Source organism: Sus scrofa, chromosome 2 (assembly GCF_054392235.1).
Source record: "Sus scrofa isolate SSC_HxYL_T2T_F1_AM1 chromosome 2, Sscrofa_HxYL_maternal_Yorkshire_Landrace_v2.0, whole genome shotgun sequence".
Classification (NCBI taxonomy): Eukaryota; Metazoa; Chordata; class Mammalia; order Artiodactyla; family Suidae; genus Sus; species Sus scrofa.
The window spans coordinates 35,448,562-35,469,532 of NC_139384.1; the positions used below are offsets into that span (position 1 = coordinate 35,448,562).

Sequence of the window (20,971 nt, forward strand, 5' to 3'; positions counted from 1 at the left end):
AATAAAATCTTTTTAAAAATTTGTAAATTAATTTTGTCTTCATGTTTTCCTGGAGTTCCCATCTTGGCTCAGTGGTAACAAACCCGACTAGTATCCATGTGTATGCAGGTTCGATCCCTGGCCTTGCTCAGTGGGTTAAGGATCTGATGGTTGCCGTGAGCTGTGATGTAAGTTGCAGACATGGCTCGGATCCTGTATTGCTATGGCTGTGGTATAAACCAACAGCTGCAGATCCAATTCAACCCCTAGCCTGGGAACCTCCATATGCCACAGGTTCAGCACACCCCCCCCAAAAAAAAAGTTTTCCTAATGTCAAATCTCCTCACTCTAGTACAGTCCGTTTTGGGAGATCCCTGGGGGCGCAGTGGGTTAGGGATCTGGCATTATCATTGCAGCTGCCTGGGTTGCTGCTGTGGCATGGGTGTTTCTTATATTAGTAAGCCTAAATTACTTATTTAAGAAGATGCTAACTTTTTATATTTTTTAATTTAACATTTACCAATATCAGCACTTAATTTGGAGATAGCTATTTACTTGACCTAAAATTGTTGCCTCCGAACTATGTTGTCTATTAACTTTGGATAAAACACACACCTATTTTGGTCTGGAAAACAGAAAGTACACTCACAAGTGCCATGCAGGATGGGGGTGCCAGCAGCAGGGTTTATTTATGGAACTGATAAAATTTCTGACATTAAATGAAAAGTCAAGATTTCCTCATTATCCATCTGGAAATGCACATTTAGTAATATTTCTGTCTCTAACCTTTCTTTTTCTTAAATTTTGTGCCCCATGTCAGTGGTTTTATCTTAGATTACAATAAAAGATACTAGTAGAACCAGTGTCTAATAATACAGATATTCCGATTTAATATAGAATTCTTTTGTAGGTTTGTTTCCTCTATAATTACTTGACTGTAAGAAATATTTCATTTAAAAAATAGAAAATCTCTATACTGAGTCCTCCGTAACAAATAGGAAGCAGCAGATGTTTACAAACTAAATCTTTCATATATCTTCCCATTTGGCAACAAAATTTAATCACTACCAATAGACAATGAAAGCTATCCTTGAAGATCTAAATACCCTTCATTTGGCCCTTAGTCTCCTTGTACACAAGGCAATGTTCGGTTATGCATCTGTAACTGCAAATATTACTGTAAATTAAAAAGATTCTCTGCGTTATCTTTTTCTTTTTTCCCCATCTTAAATAAGCATGAACTCTAGGAAAATGAGAGGCTGAGAGGAAAACATGATATCTGCTATTTCCCATCAAGACAAGTATCAGAAGGTTATGGTTGATTTATTACTCATAGCGTAGGATTAATTTAAAGGACTATGACAGTTCTTAAAATGCATTCTCTTTGTGATACTCATAAATAGCTGATATTATCTGTATAGGCATTAACTACAATAGTGTCTTATGATTACATTATACAGTGTTTACTAGTTTCGTTAATTTAGTAGTACCTTAAGGTTACATATCTTTTAAAAAGTTAATATTGGAGTTCCTGTCATGGCTAAGTGGTTAACAAATCCTACTAGGAACCATGAGGTTGCAGGTTCAATCCCTGGCCTTGCTCAGTGGGTTAAGGATCTAGTGTTGTAGTGAGCTGTGATGTAGGTCGGGGACGCTTCTCGGATCCTTCATTGCTGTGGCTCTGGTGTAGGCCAGCTGCTACAGCTCCAATTAGACCCCTAGCCTGGGAAACTCCATATGCTACAGGCGCAGCCCTAAAAAGATAAAAAATAAAAAAATAAAAAGTTAAAATTAATTCACCTGTATCATTTGCAACTATGAATTCCATGAGTCACAAGGCTGTTTTAAAGAATCCAGATTTATGATTAGTACAGTAATTGTATCAATCACTTGTAGCCCAGAAGTGTTTATTGCAATGCATATATTAATATTTGATTTCACTTTAGAACTTTGCCAACTAATTTTAATTTAGTATAGATTCCCAAAATACTAGCTCACCTACATATTAACATGAATGCTGGCAAAAGAAAAATCCTTGCCATCGTTTTGTGCCAAACTTCCATTAGATCTAATCCCATTCATCAATGTCTCCCTGTCATGAACCCTACATTGCAGCCTGTGACTCATGTTTGCTAAATACTGCATTCTGCTTTTTACACTAACCTACAGCTCTGTAAATCTTTTAACATTTGCAGTCTTAAGCTTTTGATAAATTAGTTCCTCTGGGTAAAATCATTCAGGACACATGATATGGCACATCACAAGATGACCCCAGAAGGCTTGCCCATTTTTTAACAAGGGGATTTTCAGCTCATTAGTGATAAATTATCTAGTCTCTGTACTTAAAGGAACCATGTGTGGGCTATTTCAAAAAGCTGAAAGAGAAATATAAACCTCTCACTACCTAAGAAACCATGTGAAATTGCCAGTTAGTACTTGTGTTTTAGAGATTTATTTAAACAGAGAGACAAAGGATAAAATGATGTTTCTTAGTTCAATTTATTTTAAAGCACTTTGAGAAAATTTAATATAAGAAATGAATAATCATAGTGATATCTAAACTGATTTCCATTTCTCTTGCTCTCCCCTTCCACGATCTGCTCTTCACACTAAAATGATCTTTCTTATAAAGTGCAGACCCTTTACTTAGGAGAGCCTTTAAAGGCTTTCTCAGTCCAATGTCAAGCTGCAGACTCACTTCCATAGGGACTTGATGTCCCAATGTTCTCTTAAACATGCTTTCATTTTCTTGCCTCTGCATTTTCCAGGCTTTCCCCACAATCTTGAGTGCTACTTCCTCTCCATCCCACTTTCTAGCCCATTAAAATCCTTATCCTCATTGAGAGTCCAATTCAGAAGCTGCCTTCTTTCTTTCCCATTAATGAGTCCTCTCCCCTTTGCCTGCACACACTCTTTTACATTACCCTTGTATGTTTTATTCCATCATTATAGCAGTTATCATACCTAACTTCTCCCAACAAACTATAACTTCATTGACAGTCAAAAATAGTTTTTGCATCAATTAAATTTTAGGATTATTTTTCCTTTCAGTAATGTTTTAAACTTGTTTGCTTTTCTTCTTCTTCACTGAACCACTTTTATGTATTTTTTCCTATCAAATATGAATTTGTCATTTTTATTAGCTCATTATTATATTTACCTAATCCTCTATTAATGAACATTTAGCTATTTTCACTTTCTTGTTGTTGTAAACAACACTTCACTAAATGTATGTGTGTGTATTTTGCAACTTGCCTAATTATGTTCTTGGTCTAAGCCCCTAAAAAGTAGTAGAAGAGTTAGATCAAAGAGTCTATACATTTTTTAAGCATTTGATATGCAATGTCAAGTTACCTTTGGTTTTTAAAATTTATTTTGTAAAAATTCTTTCTTGGTAGATAGATAACCACACATATAAAGAAAGATAAGGTAGGAGTTCCCGTCGTGGCGCAGTGGTTAACAAATCCGACTAGGAACCATGAGGTTGTGGGTTCGGTCCCTGCCCTTGCTCAGTGGGTTAACGATCCGGCATTGCTGTGAACTGTGGTGTAGGTTGCAGACGCGGCTCGGATCCCACGTTGCTGTGGCTGTGGTGTAGGCTGGTGGCTATGGCTCCAATTCGACCCCTAGCCTGGGAACCTCCATATGCCACGGGAGCAGCCCAAGAAAGAGCAAAAAGATAAAAAAAAAAAAAAAGATAGATAGATATGCATACAAGAGCTTTAAACATTTTGTCATGTATAGTACATTTTTTTCTTTTATTTATGGTGTTTTAAACTTTTATGTAGCCCAATTTTAAATTACAAAGATATTTATCTATATTCCATTCACACTCTATTGTTCCTTATCTTCTAGTAGTAGTAGTCAGGAGATAGTATTTCAGTTTGGGGGCATTGAAATGGCATATTTTTTTCTTTTATATTTTTGTGTCTATGAAGAAATTTTTGTATTTTTAAGTTTTCATTATAATCATATTTATATATGTTTTTACTTTGTATTGCTTGGTTTCTTCACCTGACTTCCCCCTGGTAAATCAACGAAAGACTTCAGTTTTGTCAACAACAAATATGATTGATACATGAGCATGTAACTTTCTTGCTGTGAGCAACAAATGATAAAGTAAGAAAGTCTAAGAGAACATTAAGATCATCTAGTTCTAAATTCTCATTCTGCATCTGAAATGAGCCCCACTGTGATTTTCCTGGTGGTCTATAATTAATCAAGAATTAGGACAACCATTTTAAAGTGGGAATTCCATAGGGGAAAAAAAGAAAAGAAAGTTAAAGTATGTGATTTTTATGAGTAAGACTATCATAAATTAAGGGTTTATATTACTTGGGCCTTTCATTTATTGCTCTATAAAACATTTATATGTACATTTTTTAGTTTCTTTTCCTCTGTAATAAGCATTGATTTAAAATTATTTAGATGTGACATCATTAATAATTCATTGATTTAAGGGCTTTTCTTTTCTTTTTGCTTTTTAGGGCTACATCCACAGCATATGGAAGTTCCCAGGCTAGGAGTCAAATTGGATCTGTAGCCTCCAGCCTACTCCACAACCACAGCGATGCCAGATCTGAGTCACGTCTGTGACCTACACCACAGATCACAGCAACACCAGATCTTTAACCCACTGAGCAAGGCCAGGGATCAAATCTGCAACCTCATGCTTCCTAGTTGGATTCGTTTCCACTGCACCACAATGGCAACTCCGGGCCTTTCTTATAATAATTTAAAAAATTCATTTAAAGATAAAAATATACTGACATAAAACAAGTCTGTTTTTTCTATTTTCCGTTAAAATACATGCTGGATGACTTATAACAAACTCCTAGTATTCACCTAATATTTCTAAATAGTATGCTTATACTGCTGCCTCTTGATTCATTTATGTTTAGATGTTATCAACACATTCTAAGATGAAGATTTAGCTTATTTAACCACTTCACTTCTTCTTCCCTGATCTGCTGATGTACTAGAATATTATCTAATATATAATTATCTTAAATTATATAATATCCTTGTATATTAGTAGGGTCATGTAGGAAGTGGCATATATTATTTATACTTATAATATGTGTAACATTTTTTCCTTAGGGCTAGTTAAGGAATTTTTTGTAATAATAAGTAAAAAATAAGTATTTAAAAATATTCTAAAAGTAAAAATATACTGACATTTCATAAAACTACTTTTAGAAAGATAGACATGAAATAACTGTTTTTTCATGCTTTCTACTAGAAAAGTTTCAGAGTCTTCATCTAAATCTATGGGATAGGCTTCTTAGAGTTATGAAATATTTGAAAGATAGAAGTAATGAAGCAGAAGTTCCCATTGTGGCTCAGTGAGTTAAGAATCCAGCTACCATCCATGAGGATGCAGGTTCAATCCCTGGCCTTGCTCAGTGGGCTAAGGATCCAGCATTGCCACGAGCTGCAGCGTAGCTCACAGATGTGGCTTAGATCCAGCGTTGCTGTGGTTGTGGTGTAGGTTAGCAGCTGCAACTCTGATTTGACCCCTAAACTGAGAATTTCTACATACTGCAAGCGTGGCCCTAAAAAGAAAAAAAAAAAAAAAAAAAATGGAGGGAAGAAGCGAGCAAACTAGATTGTGCTCACAGATGGACTTAAAGAACAATATAGCCAATACATTTTTAGATGTTATGTTACTCTTGAGGTATAGGCAGTCAGTTTCTCAAATGTCTTTTTCATATACTTTTTTATGAGACATCTTTATTTCACTAACAAAGTAAAAAAAATCTAATTTATTACCTTTATCACACTGCCATCAATTGATAACATTTCTTAAAATTTTCGATGTTTGGGAGAGTGATGGCAAATGACAGATTAATATCTATACTTCTTCATTAACTACCTAACCAATAATTAAATATCTCTTCAAAATTTCTTTTAAACACTTAGCAAATGTAATTTAGTAGGCAGGCAAATTAATTCTAATTTCATTACTATTTTCACGTTTTCTTTTAATGTTAAGGTGTGACATATTTTATTCTATTCAATGCTACACAAACTACATAAATGTTAATGTACTTATGTTGTAATCTAGGTAACATTGTGTTAGAATTTGGACTGTTACTGATGAAAATTATATTTTTTTCACTATCTAATCCACAGCTTTAGTGCTTGCATTTAAAGTTAACTTTTAAAGTGGTTTTAATACTTAAAAGTCTTTTGAAAGGCTTCTGAAACTTGGCATTCTCAATCAAATGTTTTTGTCTGACTTCCTTTTTAAGTCTCTATATGGACTTAGAGTAAACAAACTTTTTGAAGCAGGAATCTCTAGTCATTATGTAGGAATGGATGAATAGAACACTCAACACTTTATCCTGAAATGCACATTTTTCAGTTGTATACAGGATGCCTTAAAGCATCATATAAATATTTTAAGATGTTTCCTAAACTTCTAATGGATAAGTATTACAAAGTCAAAGATTGGCTTCATTAAGCAAAACTTATCCTAGGGTTTAGAAGAGAGGTTCTTCTGTATCTTTCAGTAGCTCTGTCTCTGATGACTTTTTAAAATCCTGCCTTAAATTTTAGCACGTAATCATTTTGAAAAGTTGTATTATTTAATTATGTAACTTTAATTGCCTACCTTCTCCCCTAAATTAAGAGTTGATCAGTAAATCTGTTGCATTGTTTATGCATTTTTGCCAAATTGTCATTTTTAAGAAGAGCTTCATGATGCTAAAACCAACAATCACGTGCATTATATTGTTACTTCATTACTATGTGCCTTCAATCATGTGAGGTATTAATAAGCCTTAAAACCTGCTGAATAGCATTGAGAACTTTGTCTAGATACTCATGTTGCCACAGAACAAATGGTGGGGGAAAAAATGTAATTGTAATGTATACATGTAAGGATAACCTGACCCCCTTGCTGTACAGTGGGAAAATAAAAGAATTATAAAAAAAAAATAAGCCTTAAAAGATCATCTTGAATTTCCAGATAACTGTATTAGACCTTTAAAGTAAAGCAATACAAAGTTATTTTTCAGTGAACAATTTCTCTTCCAGGTAGTTCCCAAACTGTTCTTTAGGATTATATGTATTCTAGTTAATTTGAAAACAGTAATAGAAAATTTCTTGATCCTTAAAGTGGCATCCTCTATGTTTAATCATCTATTTCTCAACAAATCTGTAAAGAAATTAAAGTATATCATACTTTCATGTATAATCTAAATGTGAAAATATAGGTATAAGTATTATAATAACTAAAGCTCTAGGACATCTTAAATATCTGAAGGCAAACTGATCAAATCCATGTCCTCGTGCAAAATATGTCTCTCATTTCCTAAAGTTTTTGCTATCTAAACGTCGTTTTTATTATCTCTATAAACTTTATAGCATATCAAAATTACACATGCCAGTATTCAGATTTACAAGTGACTTAACCTATTCCCTGAAGAAAAGGGATTTTCCTTCATCCCTGGGACTCATGACTGTAAATCCATTCTGTCTATTCTCACCACATTGAGTGATTTATTTTTGCTGATTGATTCACATTTTTTAGATTCTGGTAGGTAACTGTCCTGCGTTTTTGTTAAACATGCTAGGGAAGACATGAGTAGGAGAGTGAGGTGGTAGGCCAGTGGAGAATGGGGCTAAATAAAGAAAAGATCTTTCCCACCTTCCCTAGTCCCAGAATGTTCATTTTGCCCTACTGTTTGATGGCCTATTCCATTTCTTGTTATTTGCTTACATGTTTCAATTAGACTTTTGAATGTAAATCTTCATAGCTTTGACTAGTTTGACCCCACTCAGAGTCCATGTATTTTGAGTAAAGCTATTCCAAAACAAGCAAGAGATAGGGTTTTGGTATGCTTTTTCCTTTCATAGCCCCAAAATTTGATTCTTTTTTCTTTTTGTTAAAAACCTCTTGCATGTATGTGCGGGTATGTGCCTCTCGCCCTTTCCCTCCGGCTACCTCGTTTTTATCCCCCCTCTTCACCTCCACCTCCCTTAAAAATTCAGTTTCTATTTTTATAAAAGTGATACCTCTACAGAGTTTAGGAAGCTAACAAGAACTAAGTATTTGTGGAAGTATTCCTTACCCTATTGCTGCCCACTCCCAATTCTTATTCCCCCTTTAGCTATTTCTTTTGAATTTTTCCTTCCAATTTGTAAATTTCAAATTTATACTGCTAATTCTTATTTGTTTATATTTTCCAATTTTAGATATTATCTACTTATTTTCATTTTATATTTAACTCCTTAGGATAAAGATTTAACTCCTTTACAATGTGTATATATTTCTCCTCTCCCTCTTTTTGCCAGAACAGTTTTTTTACTTTATTAAAAATAAATCTCTAGAGTGTTTTCAAGTAAACATTGTTTCCTGTTGAGCCAAGAATTATGTAAGTTCTCTTTCTTGTATGTAGTATTTGCTTTTTCCCCATACTCTTTCTTGTTGTTCTCCTTTATTCTACAGAAATATATCTTCCAATTGATTCTGGAGGATGAATTCATGGGAAGTAAAATTTTTTAGACAATGCGTATATGGAAATGTTTTCATTTTTTGGTTATTTAACTGTGTATGGAATTCTAGGTTGGAAATAATTTTTCTAGAATGGTGAAAACATTGCTCCATTGATTTCTAGATTCCAGTGTTGCCATTAACTCTCATGCCATTTTCATTCTCCATCTTTGCGTGAGACTTTCTCCCAGAAAGATTTTGGGATCTTTGGTATTCTGAAATGTCACAATGTTACACCTGAAATGTCACCACACCTTGGTGTTGGTCTCTTTGAAGTCATTATACTAAACAGTTTGTGGGCCTTTTTCTCTGGAAACCATGTCCTTTCACTCTGAGAAATTTTTATTTATTTATTTAAGGATATACACATGCTTGCATACATAACCCTCCATAATATTTTTCTTTCCTTCATTCTATCCTATCTTTGGAATACTTATTAATCTGATATTAGATCTCCTGGATTGATCCTCTAATTCTATTATCTGTTTTCTAGTATTTACCTCTTTTGGCTTGTTTGTTCTTTCTAGGAAATGTCTTCAACTTTATCTTACAACCTTTTTTTTTTCCTCTTATTTCAAATTTCTAAGAACTCTTTCTTATAATTCAATGTTTCTTTCCATAGCACTTTCGTTGTATTTCAGAAATATAATAATTTCTCATTTTTCCAAAATTATGGTTATCCTTAGTAGACTCATATATTTTCTGTATTGTCTATTTCCTTTCACTCGGTTTTTCCTGTTTAGTTGTATGTCTTGATTATCATGTTTAAAGACATACCCTCAAATATCTGGTGATCCTCGTTGTGCTCTGTGTACATAGTTAGGTCTTTCAGCTAATGAGCTTTGATTTATGGTGATTTCCAGAAAATTAGTTTGGGAAAACCTGAAAATGTCAGTATCTAGGTCTTTTTTATTGTTTTGGTTTATTTCAAAAGAACTATTAGATTCCCATTTAGGGGTTATATAAGCCCAGCTGCTAGTATTTTATAGAAGTAGGAGAAAAGTCTGTATACATTCATTATTGAGAAATTATTCAATCCCCTTAGTGTCAGCTGTGCATGTCGGCCCCAAGTCTGCAACCTTTCCAGAGAATAAAATCTCAAGTCTTTTAACTGGGTGGCAAAGGAGCAGTCACCTTGGCAGTGCAGATGATGGTGATAGGGTAAAGGTGTCCTGGAGGAGGACAGGTATCTACCTTCCTTATACAGACTTTCAGCCAATTTTCCAGTTTTTAGCTTCACCCTGTGTCTTCAGAGACAACCTCATGCCTCCAATTCCTGTAATATTCTGGGGCTTGAAAGAGCAGGGTTTTTTAATTGGCTTCCTTCCTGCTACCCCAGATATTACTCTTTTTAAAAAAAAATTGTGTAATTTTATAAAAATAGTACATATTTGTTATAAAAAATAATCAAATATTTAAAGAAGAAAATAAAATCACTCAATTTTCCCAGCTATAAGCTATAATAATGTTTTAATGTCTTATGCCATATTTCATTCTGCTCTGTTTTCTGTGACTTCCCCCACACACACCTTTTTCTGCTCTCAGGGTCTTGGTCTTTGCTTTTGGTGGGTTTTTTTCTTTGTTTTTTCAAAATTGGGATTGTGTTCCATATTAGAGTTATTTACTGCTTTATTTCATGAACATTTTCCCAAATCATCAGATAATATGTGAAATATGGCTTTAAATAACGGTATAATTATGAATATCTCATGTTTTATTTAGCCGTTATCTTGATTAAATTCTTCCTGTAATAGGAGCTTGGTAAGGTGGGACATGGCATCTGGATTATGAGAAGGCCTGAGTTTGTGTGCCAGCCTGCCACGCCTTTATATTATACTCTTACTGGTCCAGAGAATGTCCTCTATGCTTATTAGTAGTATGCTTTTGCCCATAATAATGTGATGATAATCAATTAGAAATGAAGGTCCCGAAATAGTGGGGAAATGCACACCTTTTCATGAATCTCACAGCTCAAGGAGTATAGAAAAGAAATCAGAACCTCGGGTAGCCTCAGCCAGAAACTTTGCCTCTTTGCCACCAATGCCAGAAGCAAGGCCCACAGGGCTGGGCACTTTCTGTTCAGTGTTCCTTTCTACACTGAGACAGCTGGACCAGGGCTAAGCTTTAGAGCCTCTTAGTGCTGCTGCTAGATTCACATATGCCATTTTACTGTATCTCATAACATCGCCTCATCCTTTCTCCTACCGTACCTGGTCCCTCATCCCTGTTCCTCATTTAAGGAACTTTAGTGACATTCTGCCAGTGTCTTTTTTTTTTTTTTTTTTTTTGTCTTTTTGCTATTTCTTGGGCCGCCCCTGCGGCATATGGAGGTTCCCAGGCTAGGGGTCGAATCGGAGCTGTAGCCACCGGCCTACACCACAGCTCACGGCAACGCCGGATCGTTAACCCACTGAGCAAGGGCAGGGACCGAACCCGCAACCTCATGGTTCCTAGTCGGATTCGTTAACCACTGCGCCACGACGGGAACTCCCTGCCAGTGTCTTTTACTTAACTCCCAGGGAGAGCATTGAAAGGTGAGTGGGAAAATATCATGTTTTTCTCTCTATGCCTTCCTTTTTTCCAGTTCTATCCACACAGTAACCTTCATAAAGTCCTCTAATATCCTGGTTTACAGATGATACTCCTCCCTTATTGCCAGTATTTGGGCAAATTTTCTCCTGTTTCTATTGTATGGTCGTTTTAAAGGGAATCTGGAAGGAGACCTAGATACTTCTACTCAGGTTACCACTTTGTTTAAAATTGGTTGTCCTTTGCAAAGTTAACCTTCATATGCCTTCTTGTACTATTGATGTTTCTAAGGCAAGACATAGAAGGTGGAGCCAACCAAGGGCTATATCTTTCAGTGAGAAATTCGGGTATTCACTGACTTTGTCTTCCTCCCCTACCAAAAAGAAAAGATCCCAATATGTATATCATATATTACTTGATGAATGCAATCACTACAGGACCAGATTTTACATTTTCAAGCTTCACTAAACTGGACTTAAAATGTGTTGGCTTCTAAAAATAAATAATAATAACTTTTTTTTAAATTATGGAGTTCCTTCTGTGGTGCAGTGAGTTAGAAATCTGATCGCAACAGCTCAGGTTGCTGCAGAGGCACGGGTTAGTCTCCAAGTTCCTTCTTTGTCATTTCCACTCTGTAGGCCCAGGTTCCATTTTAGAGGCCCAAGAATTACAGAATCTTGTTAGATAGTATTTTCCCAGGCTGAATCCAGGGAAACTAAAATGCCCCAAGCCTGCTCTTCTGGAAAGTTACTGCACATCTTGTAATGGAAAAATACAGCAAATCTCTTTTATTGACACAGACCTAGCATATCCAAGGGTTTTTATAGCCCCTAACCCAGCACTCTCCAGTTTGCCATACCCAGTTAAAGTATTTCATTACCTAACTAAAAGAGAATGACTGTTTATTATACAATTGTATTTATATATCCCAGATATCATATTCAAAATGAAATCTCAGTTGCTTATTATGTTCTTTTAGTTTTCATGAATAAATGGAGTCATTATCCCCTTATTGTTACAGGAGACTGTTGAATTTTTATTTAAGCCTTTAAATTTTATTTTGCTCTGATCATCATCTGAACCTTTCTTAGCAACTAGTCAGCCTAAGCAGTCCTGAATTAACTATCTATTTTCTGCTCTCTTATTATTTTAGCACTTAATAATTGAGAGGTTAAAAAGAAAAAAAAAACTCTGGATTTGTATTTTGTACATGTCATGTGTCTGTAGCATCTCTTCTTTCAAGCCCAGTGGAACAAGGATAGGTGAATCCATTATCAGCCACATCTTCACACTTCTCCTTCAAGTTATATCCTATCAGGAGAGCAGAATTTTAGCTTGAGATATGTCACTGTAAGATTATTATTGCTTTCACTGACAAATTGTTAGTCTGATTTTATCAAAATTTGATACTGCGTGAATGTTTAGATTATCCCAAAGAACGGGTGGTTATTTCTTTGGTGTACTGTGGAAGCCCCCCCCTCGTCCCCCGCCACCCCATCATGCTTTTTATAAGCAGTAGGGAAAACATGGTCCACCATCATGGGAATTTGCTCACTGCCACTTCAGGGATTATCCCTCTGTAGATACGTGCAAGAAAAATAGTTATTCTGGATAATCTTTATCCCTCGAGATTTCATGTTTCATTATGTTCTAAGTTTGAGAATGTTCTTGTAAAGTCTGCATGTTCACGTAACACTTAGATGTACCTGCTTTAACGATACCTTTGGTTTATTTTAAAGTTTATTATTGGCCTTGATAAACTGGATAGCTAATAAACTGAAAGTGAGACATCATTGAAAATATTCTTTTAGGGGATAAGGTACCTAAGGTAGTGATGGAATATTGGAAAGTAAATTACACTTACCTTGTGAACATCGTAATACTAATAGTTGAAGCCTGTATTTCTAGAGCCTTTCCTTGAACCCTAAATGTTTTTTACATATTATCTAATCCTACTAAATTCCCTCTACATAAAAAGGTGGTATCCCCCTTTTTTTATAGGGCGGTGTTAATGCCCACACTGCTTAAGTGAGTTGCCCAAGGTCACTCGGTGAGTTGTTGGTGAAACCAGAAATAGAATGCAAGTCTCCTGACTCCCAATTCAGTTCTCTATCCTCGATATAGTTTTATATCCTCTATATACCCCTGCTGCCTCTCATGGGAAAAGAAGTTAATCTTCCAGCTATTAATAGCCACCAAATTGGTGGTAGCAGCACAGTGGAGAAAAGTAACTGTCTTTACACTGCAGCATTAGTATAAAAATATCTGGTAATGGAAAATTTGACAAATGTCATGTTAAAGGGAGTGGAAAATTATTTTAAGATCTGGATCTCATTTATCTAATTCTCAGAAAAGTAAAATTCCTTAGTAGAACAGGGATCATATTTTTCTTCCTGTTTTTATATTATATTTCCTAGAGGGTAATTGTCAACCTAGCCATAGCAGAGCCTATTGTCAACTAATGTAATAAGAGTAATGCACATACTATTGATGATTATTTTAAGTATATTTTCTAACTTGGTTGAAAGTTTGAATTGTTTTATTAAAGTACATAGCACTTATTTTATTCAGCTTTCAGTGCTTTTTAAGTTAGTATTATATCTTAAAAAAAAATAACATCAATTGGGAATTTTACTGCATGATTTGAAAACATGGACAAAAATATACACTATTAGTTTCTTCCCTACACACCCCAAGCAAAATTACCTTGGGTCAAGCACCGTGAAGTTTACCAGAGTTAAATAGGCAAAGCAGGAAAAAAAAAAATTCAACATAAGTACACTGGAGCTGATCAAGTTTATTGTTATGTGTGTAATCAAGTCATTATTTTGTATATTAAAAAAAAATGAGAAGTCTTTATGTACTTAAATATTTAAGCATGTCTAGTATTAAAGGAGTTCATAGTTAAGTTCAAACCAGTTTTGTCTCTTAATTTTGGAGCAAGGAACAAGAAGTCCACCACTGGAGTTCCCGTTGTGGCACAGCAGAAACGAATCCGACTAGGAACCAGAAGGTTGGGGTTCAATCCCTGGCCTCACTCAGTGAGTGAAGGATCCAGCATTGCCGTGAGCTGTGGTGTAGGTCTCAGATGCAGCTCGGATCCTTCATGGCACTGGCCTCATTCGATGGTTCAGCTCTGATTAGACCCCTAGCCTGGGAACTTCCAGATGCTGCGGGTGTGGCCCTAAAAAAGCAAAAAAAAAAAAGTCCACTACTAAAAATTTCTGAATATTATGTTTCTGTTTAAAGACTGCTAAACATCTTTAATCAGGAGAATGACATGATCAGAATTACGTCTTAACTGTAAGTGTAAGAGAGGTGGGATTTGGTGGAGTTTAGGAAATGCAAGGAAGAGATTTAAAAAATCTAGTTATTTGGAACCCAAGTTACTGAGAAGATAGTGGTAAGAGGATAGAGATAACAGAGTGTATGCCATAAACAAGAATGAAATAATGCTGTTTGCAGCAATGGATGAACCTAGAGATTATTATACTAAGTGAAGTAAGTCAGAGAAAAATAATCATATGATGAAACTTATATGTGGAATCTAAAATACCATACAAATGAACATATTTATAAAATAAAAACAGACTCAGATATAGAAAACTTATGGTTACCAAAGGGAAAAGATAGGGGAGAGGGATAAATTAAAAATGTGGGATTAGCAGGTAAAAACTACTATATATAAAATAGATTTTAAAAGCGGGGGGAGGTTCCCATTGTGGTGCAGTGGAAACAAATCTGACTAGTATCCATGAGGATGCAGGTTCACTCCCTGGCCTCATTCAGTGGTTCAGTGATCTGGCTTTGCCGTGAGCTGTGGGTGAAGGTCACAGACCTGGCTTGGATCCTGCATCACTGTGCCTGTGGCATACATAGGCCAGCAGCTATAGCTCCAGTTCCTAGACTGGGAACCTGTGTATGATGTGGGTGCAGCCCTAAAAAGCAAAAAAAATAAAGAGATAAACAACAATGGCCTACTGTATAGCACAGGGAACTATATTCAGTATCTTGTAATAAACTATAATAGAAAGAATCTAAAGAAGATCTGAATCACTGCTGTACACCACAGACTAACACAACACTATAAACCAACTATATGCTTCATTTTTAAAAAAAAAAGGAAGGAGTTCCCCTCATGGAGCAGGAGAAACGAATCCGACTAGGAACCAAGAGGTTGCAGGTTCGATCCCTGGCCTTGGTCGGTGAGCTAAGGATCTGGGTTGTGGTGAGCTGTGGTTTAGGTCACAGATGCAGCTTGGATCCACTGTGGCTGTGGTGTAGGCCAGCAGCTGTAGTTCTATTCCACCCCTAGTATGGGAACCTCTATGTGCCTTGGGTGCAGCACTAAAAAGAAAAAAAAAAAGGAAGAAAAAAAGGAAAGGAAAAAGAAATAAGAGAGTATAGCGGGTCAAATACAGATCCTTAGAGATTTACTAGATGGAGTTTGTTTTCATAATTGCCCAATATCTCAAGATAACTGTATCTATAAATTAACATTAGCCATTTAGTATGTTTTTGTTATAGAATTTCTTTGTAATGAGTTTATTACTTTTAGTTAACATTATTAGCCACAAATTTTTTCTTTCCAAATTATTATATTTTAAATTTTTATCAGTTTGTCAGAAAATGTTTACTACTGGGGTTTTTTTAGGTTTTTATTTTTTCTATTATAGCTAATTAGCATAGCTCTGTCAATTTCTGCTGTACAGCAAAGTGACACAGTCTTACATATGTAAATGTATTTTATATATATATATATATATATACACACACACATTCTTTTTCTCATCATGTTGCATCGCAAGTAGCTAGATATAGTTCCCTGTGCTATATAGCAGGATCTCCTTGCTCATCCACTCCAAAGGCAATAGCTTTCATCTATTAATCCCAAACTCCCAGTCCATCCCCCCTCCCCCTCCCCCTCCCCACCAGCAACCACAGTCTGTTCTCCAAGTCCATGTGTTTGTTTCTTTTCTGTAGAAAGGCTCATTTATGCCATATATTAGATTCCAGGTACAAGTGATATATGATATTTGTCTTCTCTTTCTGACTTACTTCACTTAGTATGAGAATGTTGCTGCAAAAGGTATTATTTCATTCTTTTGTATGGCTGAGTGGTTTTCCATTATGTATATGTACCACACCTTCTTAATACATTCATCTGTCAATAGACATTTAGGTTGTTTCCATGTCCTGGCTATTGTGAATAGTGCAGCAGTGAACACAGGGGTGGATGTATCTTTTTCAAGGAAAGTTTTGTCTGGATGTATGCCCAAGAGTGGGATTGCTGAATCATGTGGTAGTTCTCTATTTAGTTTTCTGAAGTACCTCCATACTGTTTTCCATAGTGGTTGTACCAATTTACATTCCCACCAACAGTGTAGGAGGGTTCCCTTTCTCCACACCCTCTCCAGCATTTGTTATTTGTTGATTTGTTAACCATGGCCACTCTGACAGGTGTGAGGTGGTACCTCATAGTAGTTTTGATTTGCATTTCTCTAATAATTATTGGTGGTGAGCATTTTTTCATGTAGCCTGTTGGCCATCTGTATATCATCCTTGGAGAAATATCTGTTCAGGTCTTCTGCCCATTTTTCAATTGAATTTTTGGCTTTTTGCTGTTGAGTTGTATAAGCTCTTTGTATGTTTTGGGGATTAAGCCGTTGTCAGTTCCATCATTAGAAACTATTTTCTCCTATTTCATAGGTTGTCTTTTTTGTGTGTGTGTGTGGTTTCCTTTGCTGTGCAAAAAGCTTGTCAGTTTTATTAGGTCCCATTGGTTTATTTTTGCTTTTATTTCTATTGCCTTGGGAGACTGACCTAAGAAAACGTTCGTATGATTGATGTCAGAGAATGTCTTGCCTATGTTCTCTTCTAGGAGTTAGTTTTATGGTGTCTTGTCTTATGATTAAGTCTTTAAGCCATTTTGAATTTAATTTTGTGGATGGTGTGAGGGTGTGTCCTAGTTTCATTGATTTACAAGTAGCTGTCCAATTTTCCCAGCACCACTTACTGAAAAGACTGTCTTTTTCCCATTTTATATTCTTGCCTCCTTCGTGGAAAACTAATTGAGTGTAAGTGTCTGGATTTATTTCTGGGTTTTCTATTCTGTTCCATTGGTCTGTATGTCTGTTTTGGTACCACTACCACACTGTCGTAATTACTGTAGCTTTTTAATATTGCCTGAAGTCTGGGAAAGTTCTGCCTCCTGCTTGGTTTTTGTTCGTCGAGATTGCTTTAGTAATTATGAGTCTTTTATGGTTCCATATAAGTTCTGCAGTTCCACGCACGTGGAAGTTCCCAGGTTAGGGGTCGAATTGGAGCTGTAGCTGCCAACCTATGCCACAGCCACAGCAAAGCAGAATCCATGCCATGTCTGCAGCCTACACCACAGCAGACAGCAATGCCAGATCCTTAACCCACTGAGTGAGACCAGGAATCAAACCCACATCCTCATGGATACTAGTTGAGTTTGTTACTGCTGAGCCACAGTGGGAATTCCTGATTTTTCTTTCTTTTAGCTTATAGGGGTATTGGAAAACTATTTAGGCAACAATATTGAGCTTATTTTTAATTTTGTTCAACAGGCACATCTTCCAGTGAATCTAATCTGCTTAAAATTACTCCACAAAAAAGAACTCGAAGAAAACTAATGCCTTCTCCCATGAAAGCAAAGCATACCCAAAAGTCTACACTCTCTGAAAATATGCAGCTCAATGATTCCCTCAGCAGAGAACTTCAACCCATTGTATATACTCCAGAAGACTGTAGAAAAACTTCTCAAAATCCATCTACAGTGACATTATTAAAACCATCATCACATATTACCAATTTTCAGGCAATAAGCTCAAATACAAACAGTGATAATTCTCTAAAAATGTTATGTGAAGTAGATATCCCTCTCAGTAGGAAAAAAGAATATGCACAGGAGGATTTGGAGTCTACGTTTCTTATATGTGAAAACACCAGGAGCTTGAAAAGTGAATTACCTGAACAAGAATCACTAACAAACAGTAACATTTTACAAAGGTATAAAGAAGGAGTATTTGCCAATTCTTTTTTTGTTTTATTTATATGGCCTTTAAAGGATTAACTTTTTATTTACTCTGTAGCTATAGTAATTAAGATCTATTTCATAGATGAAATACGCTATCTTGATTATAAAAGTCAATGTTTTACCTTCATTAAATCTTAATTATCTTTCTCTCTAAATATTAATGCACTAGCACAATATTTTAAAGTCTTTAAGTTGATTAACTGTCATTAGGCTAGAGGAAATCTTAAGACATATTTAGATTGTTCTTCATACTCCAAAGTTAGATGTTACAAGCCATCATTGGAAGATTACCAAGTGTTTATTATTATTCGTTAGTATCTTCACTAAAGGAAGTACCACAGTTTCTATTGATGTTTAGCAAACCGTAGCTTACTCTGAAATAGTCTGAGGTATGGTTGACTGCATGTCATCCAAGCAAAAACATATCCTTCTCATTTAAAATGAATATTTGCAATTAATCTGAATATGGGAAGAATGATACCTTTACATTTCTATGCTTTGGGGAATGCAGAAATCTCTTGATATCTATTTACGGTGTAAAAAAGAAAAAGAGACCCCAGGCAATTGAGGGAAGTTTTATAGTATTTATAATGTTTTCCTTTATATATAATAAAAAATGATGTGCTAATTATGGAAGTGTACTTTCCCTTTTAATTCTTTATTTAATATACAGGCTTGCCCCTACTTCATTCTCAACTAAACATTCTCTGCCTATACCAAACATAGTACCATCCTACATGGCAATGACTGCTGCTGCCAAAAGGAAACGGAAATTAACAAGGTATGATTAAACTATAAGCTGGTACAGTCTTTATACTTATGTAAGATCATCTTTATCTTTGTTTTCTACAATTTTTTTGTCTTTTAATTAGTCAATTCATATTTAAGCATATATATATAATAAATTTCTCTGAATGTGGCACTAGATTTATATTATCAAAGAGAGATATTGATAAAGCCCAGATAGTTCACTTGACAATTTGTATAAAATATTCACTATTTCAGATTATTAAAAATAAATTGGACGTCTTCAGGCCTTCAAAAAGGTCATTTAATTTTAAATTTTCTTAAGGTGACAATTTTTACTCATTTGGTATTTTTCCCTTTAGACATTACTGAATTTCTTCAGTTCTAAAATTATATTATTTTAAGGAATTTTGATATATGACTAAAATGTAATGAATAGATTTCTATTTCTGGCCATGACAGTATAGCTTGCATCAGACCAAGCAGCCCATCAAGAACAATTATAAAAAGCTGATAAAATACAACTAACAACTGCTTGAGCACACTAGAGAACAACCAACACAGCCAGGACTTCAAGGTCTAAGATCCCAGAGAAAAGGAAAACAAAGTGTGGAGAACCAGACCTTCTCTGCCTCTTTTTCCATTTAGCATTTGCCAATTCATGGCATCAAGTATAGAGGCCAAGCAAAAAATGGCAGCCTAGAGCTGTTAGCATTTCATTCATTGAGCCAGGGAAACAAAATCATTCTTTGTAGCTTTTGCCCACAAGATACTCACCAAATTCTAAACTCTGAAATAAGAGGCCAAGACACCAAGCTGAAAGTAGCTGCCAAGAGGCTAAAGTAATAACCAGGGTTTTGATGTTCTCATGGGACTGAGACACAAAAATTTTTGTTCAGGGATCATCGTGGAGAAAATGCACTGTCAAACACCCAGGATTTTATTTAAAACTCCTTAAGGCCTATGTTCTAGGAAGGAGTAGGGCAAACTGGAAATAGACCAGTTCTTGAGAGCCTGAAAGAGACCTTAGACCATTCAATCCCTTTTTGGATCAAGATGATCTATCTCTTTCTGCCTGCTTGCCAGAAGAAAATTAAATTGTCTCTAAAGAATATACCACTGGCAGCCTCTTTGGTTTTTCATACACAGTGTTTAACACATAAGCAGAAGTTACAAAGTATGCCAGGAGACAGGACCAAGTGACTGAAAATCAAGAGAAAGAAAACAAATTTGAGAAACAGTGATGCAGATGTTGAGATTATCAGATAGGGACTTTAAAACTTTAACTGTGATGAAGTTCAACAGATAAGGCACAGCAGAAGAGAGCTTACTGAACTGGGAGATAGGTTATTAGAAAATGCCCAAACCATTGTGCAAATGGATAAAAAGATAAAAAATATAAAGAAGCTCAAAAGAGATATGTGGGACACAATTGAAAAGGTGTAGTATTTTGAGTCCCAGAAAGAAATAAGAAAAAAAAAAAAATGGGGGAAAACAGTATTTGAAATGATGCTGGCTGCTAATTTTCCAAAACTGACAAAAGATAACAAATCACAAGTTTGAGAAGCACTGCAAACTGCAAGCAGCATTAATACAAAGAGAAACACACCTAGATACATAGCAGTAAAACAGCTAAAAATCAAAGACAGGGAAAAAATCTTACATGTATTGAGCTTTATGACTCGAAGTCCTAGTGGTAAATGCAATGACAAAATATAGCGAAGGTGATATTGTAAAACAGGTCTGACTTGCTTTATTGCTTTTTCTTTGAGGTGATTACAGAGAAGAGTATACAATATTAAGATAACTCTTTAAGTTTCCTATTTTTCATTAGGACCCCTGTTATCATCTGGGCTAGTGTTAAATTTACAAATAGTCTATTTATTTGTGCCACATAGGGTATTATCTCATAGTTGCATTTAGGAACTGTCCTTTCCCTTCCAAAGTACAGCAGAGCCTGGAATGCTGGAAATTAATTTATTTATTTATCCTGAATGTTTCTGACGGTCCATGGCATTTTCAATTTTGTATTTTGCTATGTCACAAATTTGAATTGGGCAGTTAGTCGTATATGGGAAACAGTCACTTAACTGAGCCTAGCTAAACTAACCACCATCGTCTGTTTCATCCATCTTTTCACTAATTTTCATTATGTC

At 35.4% G+C, this 20,971-nt stretch overlaps 1 protein-coding gene across 1 annotated transcript in view; it reads left to right on the forward strand.

Annotated features, from left to right (window-relative positions):
* Nucleotides 1-20,971, forward strand: part of KIF18A (kinesin family member 18A) — an 87,241-nt gene that overhangs the window by 59,886 nt on the left and 6,384 nt on the right. The window contains exons 14-15 of the mRNA XM_003122903.5: nucleotides 17,599-18,040; nucleotides 18,742-18,849. Of these exons, the coding sequence (XP_003122951.1) occupies nucleotides 17,599-18,040; nucleotides 18,742-18,849 (550 nt within the window). The remainder of the gene's footprint in view (nucleotides 1-17,598; nucleotides 18,041-18,741; nucleotides 18,850-20,971) is intronic.